The sequence below is a fragment of the Benincasa hispida genome, chromosome 11 (assembly GCF_009727055.1).
Source record: "Benincasa hispida cultivar B227 chromosome 11, ASM972705v1, whole genome shotgun sequence".
NCBI classification, from domain to species: domain Eukaryota; kingdom Viridiplantae; phylum Streptophyta; class Magnoliopsida; order Cucurbitales; family Cucurbitaceae; genus Benincasa; species Benincasa hispida.
In genome coordinates this window covers 2259087-2267112 of record NC_052359.1, presented here as the reverse complement: position 1 = coordinate 2267112, position 8026 = coordinate 2259087, and the positions used below count along the sequence as shown (strand labels likewise).

Sequence of the window (8026 nt, the reverse complement as noted above, 5' to 3'; positions counted from 1 at the left end):
ATCTATTTAAAGTACAAAGACTAAATTTAAGATTTATTAAAAATGTAATGACTAAAATGGAACGAAACCTAAACTACACGAATCAGAAAGATACTTTAACTAACTCCCCGAACATAAGACGAAATGATAGAATATATGAGTGATTAAGATTACATTATACAAGACAGGACCATACATAAAAATCAATAAAATCTCAAGGATAGGACAGCAGGGGACTCAATAAGAGTGAATATAATTTGTACCAATTAATAAGAGTGAATATAATTTGTAGCTATATTAAAGTAAAGAGTAAGAATTTTGAATTTGGATAGGTATATGAAAGAACCTGGCTAAGCTGTCCCCCCTCCTTTTGCCTATATTATGTTTGAATGAAGTCAACAAACCCCTTCCCTTTCCTTCATTCAGCCCATCAGAGCTTATTATCTCACAAATCTACAAAAGGCTAGAACAATTTCACATAGGTATAATGAAAGAAGCTGGCTAAGCTGCAGATCATTCACAGAAGAGTGAGTGAGTGAGTTTCAGGATATGAATGATGATTCTTTTTCGTAACTCAGGTTTCTAACCGGAATTCCAAAGCAGTTTTCGACTCTGAACGGGCGGTGCCAGCCCCGGGATGTCCCGAATGTCCTTGTTATCTGGATTCACCAGCTAAGGAGGAGGAATACAGAACCAGAAATGTTCAGCTAAATGTAGAAAGAAAGAAAGAAAGAAAGAAGAATGAGAAAATGGTAGGTACCTTGACAATGATAATGGCAATGACACCAAGGACAATGATGAAGAGTAAGGCCATTATACACTTATCAGTTGCAACTTGTCTCCCTAATTCCTTCACAAGTTTTGAGGCTTTCTTCAGTGAGAAATGTATGGAGTCGAGCTCGTTCACTATTCTGCTCATTTGCTCTGTCTGTGCCTTCAGAGCTGCTGCTGTCTCTGTTCCCACGTTCACTGTCTCTTGAACTACCTATCGTATACATAGAACCACCACATATCATTTTATTTCAAAGGCTAACAAGCTGACAATTTTGTACATTTGAAATCTGTTACGATTTAAAATCGAATAGAAAGAATGCAATGCCAAAGACAAACTAACCTTTTTTGACCTCTCAATTGCTTCATCGGTCTCATCCATCATCCTGTTTCCTTTATCAATCAATTGTTGATTTGTCATATCTGCAATAACATAAATAGCCTATACATTAGTAATTTTCTTATACAACTTTGTTTCACATCAGCAGTAATGTTGTGTCATTGCAACTTCTTTTTTTCAGTTTAAATCATTTTGCTATTACTACAGCAGACATCATATAGGTCATAAGTGAGCCCAGAAGTGGTCGAACTCACTTATCGGTTTAAACATTTGAAACCTATGCTGAAACCAATTAACATTTGGACCAGAATATTCAGTTTTTTGCCCATTATAGTATTTCAGGCTTCAGCTCATATATTACAGTAATAATGTTCAGAAATGGTTTCAATCATGAACTAAATAACAAAAACCAAATATGCATACTTGAAGCTAGCAACACATTTTCTTCCCCATAACTTTCACCAGGTCCATCAAAGAGATCGATACGCTTGTTGTCGAGAGTGCTTGCATGTCTGCATCGTCATCAACAACAACCATTATTGATGATAAACGATTTCATATATAAATAGAGTTGTTGATGTTGATGTGTTATGTTATTTGTTAATTTTTTTTTTTTTATAGAAACCATTGCTTTTTAGAAAAAAAATGAAAAAATATATATGAAGGCATACAAAAAACCAAGCCCACGAAAACCCTACTAAAGAAAGGTTTCCAACTAAGTAAAATGACATTTGTTCATTACATCAGCTCCCGAGTCAAAGCAAATACTTTTCAACTGTATTAAGCGGGGGTTAGGGTTAGGGAAAGGAACCTGAGTCAAATTAAGAAAATAAGTTCTTATAGGCAACCAAATACATTTGTTTTAACTCATTCGAGGAGAACAAAAGAAAATCAGTGAATAGACTAGAAGAAGAACAGAGATATTTAAGTCAGTCAAATGAAAACGAAAAAGATATATTAATGACAAGGAAATAAGCGACAGTACTGAACACCTTTTGAAGAAATGTAACCAATATTCATGGAATTAGCTTTAACTAACAAATGAACCAAATAACAAAGTTGAAAATAGATACTGAATCTTACTGCTTTTTAAGGGCAACATATGAGTTCAACTCTTTGATCTGCATAGAGATACAGAATATTTAATAACTATACACTACACAACAGAAATAAGAAGGAACATTTCTGAAATAATAAAAGAAAACTCCTTTACAAAGAATTCAAAGTTCATGTCTCACCATAGACTGTTTTTTCTCACTCAGCATTTTATTAGTGTTAGAATTATTCCTGCCTTCTAAATCCTTGACTTCTCTGTCAAACTCTTTAATAAGCCTGTAAAAGAAATAAACAGAAAGTGTTTACCAAAAGAAACAGGAACAATTCAAAGGAACTATATCTTTAATGATGAGCCACCATCATCAAGATTAAAAAGAATTTTAATTAAAGATGAATGAATGATACAGGTGAATTGTTTAATAGCATATTGTTGACCAAGTCCAGAAACTTCAAGATACAAGAACGAAATGTACAGACTGCCCAATGTTCTCCATCCAAGAATGACCAAGGATTATTAACTAAGAAAAAAATCCATATTAAATGCTATAGTTACCCATTTATTCATTGTCATATACCAAGGGGTAGAGTAGAATTGAACTTAAAGAAAACAGTGATTTCAAATACAAATTCAATGGGTTCCCTCTCAAACAAGCAAGGTGTAAGCCTTGAGATAGAATGAGACCTTGATTACAATTTAATATATACATGCACATATATACACACATACATATAAACGAAGTATAAATATGTATAATAATCAGTTATTACTAAACATATTGGTGCGAAAGTACAAAAAATATATATACATATTTAGACATCATACCTATTTCTTAAATATAGATTATAAAAGTTCATTCTTAACATCATTATTATGACTAATAGGGTCCACATATTTTTTAAATTTATTGTTATCCATGTTAATCAAAACCTAGGTAGTAAAAGTAGTAAAACTTAAAGGTGGAATTATACAACTCACAATATATTAGCATCCCATATACAAGGAAACTTTACATCTTTTAGGAAATTGAGACTTATATAGTTCCTCTAGTTATCAATAAGCTAAACAAGCCTCTGCTTAAGAGGCATAAACCTCGCACGATCCAAATAAGGCAAACATTCCAAAGCTAATAGTTTGAGCCTTGTCTCAAGGCGAGCCTTGAGGGAATATCTTTTAAGACATTTCCTTCACACAATCACAGCCCAAAAGAGGTGGAGAGATTTAAAATTCAGAAACACCTTCTGATAGAACTTGAACTATTGGAAGAAATTCCAGTAGAGAATATGCAGACACCATCGAAAGTAGATTACAAAGGAAGAATCAGATGTGATATACCTCTTACATTCTCGCATCTTATCCGTCAACTCTTCCAATTGTCTACTCCGCCTATTTGAATCCTTAATCTTCTCCAACTTCTGAAATCCATTTCTGTAGATATAACAAAAACAAGGCCAAATTTGAGGTTTAAGCTCATAAAACAAGCTCACGGCAAATGTTAATCAAAGTTCATGCAAACCCATCATTTAAAAAAACAGCAATGAGCGAAAATACGGCAGTTTCTAGAACAGAGTTGACGGGGGATGAAGAATCAAAGAATCCTTACGACAGAGCTCGGAAGATATCATTGATTTGCCCCTCGATGTCTGCAAGTTCCTCGCTGATTGAAGATAAGGAATCCATCTTCAAAATTCAAACCTCCAAGAAACAAAATACACCGATTCTTGTCCTCCTCAGAGACTAAGGCACATTACAATAGCTAAAATCTTAACAATTTTTTCAAGATCTTAAGCTCCCACCTCCCGAAATTCTCAGAATCCGATTAATCAATGTGAATGGCGAAAAACCCAACAAACAAATACCAATGCGAACCGAAAATAACAAACGAATTCAATCAGATCATCATCATCTCACACATTCATCATCTCTCGCAAACACCCAATTGATAAAACGAAGCCAAAACTTCGAAACATCAGCCAACAGATCCAAAAAAAAAAAAAAAAAAATGAAACCCAAATTCAGAGAGATCTGAACAATGCAGGTCAAAATGACGATCTAAGAAGAAAACCCACGAACCAATTCCTTTCAGAATCTTCCCCTTATAATGGAACACACAACAAACAGCTCCGCCTCGTGATTTACACAAAAACCTCCAATGTATTGTACAGGAAAACTTGATTTTGATTGGATTTTTTTTTCCCCTAAGATCTTGAATCGAATATAATATAAAATGGGGCTTTTTTTCTTTTGTGGGGTTTTTTTTTTTTTTTTTTTTTTTTTGTTGTTGGGTTTACAGAGAGGAAGGGGAAGAAGAAAGCGAAGGGGAGAGGGGGGTTTTTGGCTCTCAAGAAACAGAGGAGATGAAGTTTCGATTTTTTTATATTTTTTAAGAAAAAATAAAAATAAATTTTTTTTTTGGGTCCCGTAATTTTGGGCCAATAAATAACTGGAATGGTTGTTTTTCTTTGTTGGGGGGTCAGAAATTAGAATCAATCGCACTAGACAACGCGTAGCTCCACGCGCTTCTTCTTTTTTGTTTTTTAAATATCGTGCATTTCTTTTATTAGGTCTAATAAAATATGAAAATTAGGAAGTGTTTCAATTTCAAGTAGTATATTATGCATGTGGATTTATCATCCATTAATTTTAGAAAAATTATCCATTTATATCCCTAAATCTCAAATATTATATTAATTTAAATCATAAAAAAGTAATTATATCAATTTATATTCTTTAAACTTTTGTAAATGTATCAATTTACTGACATATCATTTAGAAAAACTTCATATGAAATTTATATTTATATCAATTAAATCCATAAACTATAAATGAATCAAATTAGACCTTTAAATTCTTTGAAAATCATCTATACATTTATCTTAATTGTCCATTTTGTTAAAAATCAACATTAAAAGAAGTCTACATGTACTTGAGAATTAATGTAAGAATGATTTTCAAATGTCCTAATTGATTGGTTCATGATAAATTTAGGAGTTTAATTGACTTATATTATTAAGTTTTTCACGATATTGGTCGATCGAAATAAATTGATACATTTTATAAAAATTCATAATTTAAGTTGATATAATTATTAGTTCAATATTTAAGTGATATAATCCTCGAAATTTAGGTGTATAAATTGATATTTATCGTTCATTTTAATATTTACTAAATCTGAATTGAAATGATTTATTTATTTTCCAAACACTTTTAAGGGAAGTGGTCTTTAAAAAAAATCTAGAGCCAATTGTTAATGAAATGAGAGATTATCATTTAACAAACTATTGTATTAAGCTTTTCTTTGTGCTATTGATTAGGGGTGATAATCCGTTCGATTTTATCGATTTTGGAGTCAATCAAGAATTAAACTAAACCAATCAGCTTTACAAAAAAAAAATTCAAACCAATGTCGGATAAAGAACATAACAATATATTAATTTTATTTGGATCAGTTTATTATCGGTTTGGTTATTAGTTTTTGGAATTTTCTTTTTTTTTTCTAATATTTTTGTTTTTTATTTCCACTTTGTTTTGAATGTGTCCTAATTTTAAATTAAAATTGGGCTATTATATATATATACACCCTTAAAAATAAACTCTTCATTAGGAACTTTTAAATATTTTAATTATTATATTGTATTTTAATTATGATATTATATATACATGTATGTTTTTTGATGTAGAAAAATGGCAAGAACAAAACAAAAATGTCAAATTTTAATATATATATATATATATCACTGGTTTCGTTCGGTTTTGATTGGTTCTTCAAATAAGAAATCGATCCGAACCGATATTTTTTTGTTTTCTTTGAATACAAACCAATATATCCAGTTTTATATTAAAAAAATCAAACCAAACTATTAGAACAATTTAAATCGGTTTTTTTTTTTTTTTTTTTTTTTTTTTTTTTTTGCACCCCTACTTTTCATACAAAATGAGAAAATAAAAAGACAACATTAAAAGTGTTCACATTTTTACTTTTCCACCAATATGATTGCAACAACTATATCTTTGCATATAGTCATTGTTTCAGCTATGGAAAACAGCTAGAATAATTCATATTTTTTTTTTTTAGAATAGGTGAATAATTCATATTCAAATAAATATACTAAATTAATTATTATTTAAAAAGAACACACAAGCTGTCCTAAAATTACAACAATGCCCCTTAGTAGAATGAAGCCAAAAATAAATAAATAAAAATCAAATTCCAAAGATATACCAACCTCTCTTATTTAGGAGGACAATGTGGACAAATTGAGATTAGAGATGATCATGTTAACTTATCATATTCCTCAATCACTATTTCATTTGGTTGCTAATAAAGATTAATGTAGCTTCATCATCATCATCATAAAAAAAAAAAAAAAAAAAAAAAAAAAAAGTGATTAATGTTGCTCCCTTCAGTTTAAATATCAATAAAACTAAAAAAAAAAAAATGAATTCTCGTTAAAAAATCAAACTCAAAACTAAACGTGTATATATGTACAATCGCGTAAGATTCCTTTTAAAATTAAATTAAAACAACTTAACCCAACTACAATATAACAAAACATATGATCGGTTCATTTTTAATATTTTTTTTTTTTAGTTTTCGATCCAATTTTAATTTGACTCTCAAACCAAACTAATCATGAACACCTTTTTTGTAGTTGATTGATATGTTGATCACAGTATTATGAAGTTATAAACAAAACAAGATAGATTGACATGGTAATTAGATTTTAGGCCATGTTTTACATTGTTTCTCCTTTTTCACTTAAGAGTGTATATTGTAGAGTTTGAATGATCAGAATCTAGATTGAGAAGTTATAAGTAAAACAAGATTATAGGTTAAGATTATGTTGTAGTTTTGACATTCTTTGTGGGTGATGTGACATGTTTATCATAAGATGGAAAATTTTGTAATACTAAAATAGTATGGAAATTTTTTCTTATTACCACTAATGCACAAAAAGAAGCATGTAAGAATTTTGTGGGACTCATAAAGTAAAATCATTTATCATCAAATGATGTGTCAAATATTTAGTGAATGGAGTATATAAAACTAGAAAGTTTTACTTTTGGAGTGACATGGAAAATTAGACAAATGATAGATTGACACATGGAAAAGAAGGAAAATACCAAAACATAACGTTGAAATGTTCAAATGATCAACTTTGCAATTAGTTCTTAGAATCAATAGATTTTCAAATGGTTTACTTTTAAAAACTGAAGCTCTTCTTATTTAATGATCATGATACTTCTCAAAAATCGACATTTTTTATCAATGGAAGAACAATATCACCATTTTTGTTAAAAAAATATATCAAAATGGAGGATTGACTCATTTCATTAATAAATATATATGTAGGAAATCTTTTAATAACACGAATTCCTGTGTTGGCAAAAATCTCCGTAGGGAATCTTCGGTTTGGTCAGGGATAGAGTCAAACCGAGGATACAAAACGGGTCCCCTAATCGGGTACAAGACGGGTTGAGGAGGGTATCCCGACCCTGACCTGAATATTTTTTTATTATATATATTAATACGGTAGCTTAAAATCTTTCGTTTTTTATTTTTACTTTTTTTTTTAATTCATACTATAACTAACTATAACTTTTTATTAAATTTAAAATAAAGACATGCTAACATTTTTTGTTATTAATTTAAATAAATAAAATAATACTAATATTAATCGATTACCTAAAATATTTATAATTTCAATATAAATATAAAAATTTAATTGATTTTAAATACAAAAATAAAAAAATAAAAAATAAAATATGGAATTTTTTTTTCGTGGGATCTGATGTCCAAACAAGGATTCTCAACTTCCAAAACGGGAAATAGGGTAGGATAGGAATGGGGACCATTGCCACCTCATAAACTCAATGATATC

General features: G+C 29.9%; 1 protein-coding gene across 2 annotated transcripts; it reads right to left on the bottom strand.

Annotated features, from left to right (window-relative positions):
- Positions 1–226: 226 nt before the first annotated feature.
- Positions 227–4486, bottom strand: LOC120089811 (novel plant SNARE 11). 2 transcript variants are annotated; one of them, XM_039047214.1, is made up of 9 exons: positions 3748–4486; positions 3480–3572; positions 2329–2422; positions 2174–2211; positions 1514–1602; positions 1094–1173; positions 740–964; positions 567–651; positions 227–432 (listed from the first exon to the last, which is right to left on the bottom strand). In XM_039047214.1, the coding sequence occupies exons 1-9, from the start codon at positions 3822–3824 to the stop codon at positions 425–427; spliced, it is 789 nt and encodes a 262-aa protein (XP_038903142.1). In that variant the 5' UTR covers positions 3825–4486; the 3' UTR covers positions 227–424. The 2 variants fall into 2 exon arrangements, with proteins under 2 accessions (XP_038903142.1, XP_038903143.1); XM_039047215.1 differs by having other exon boundaries at positions 4218–4486.
- Between the last annotated feature and the right edge of the window lie 3540 nt (positions 4487–8026).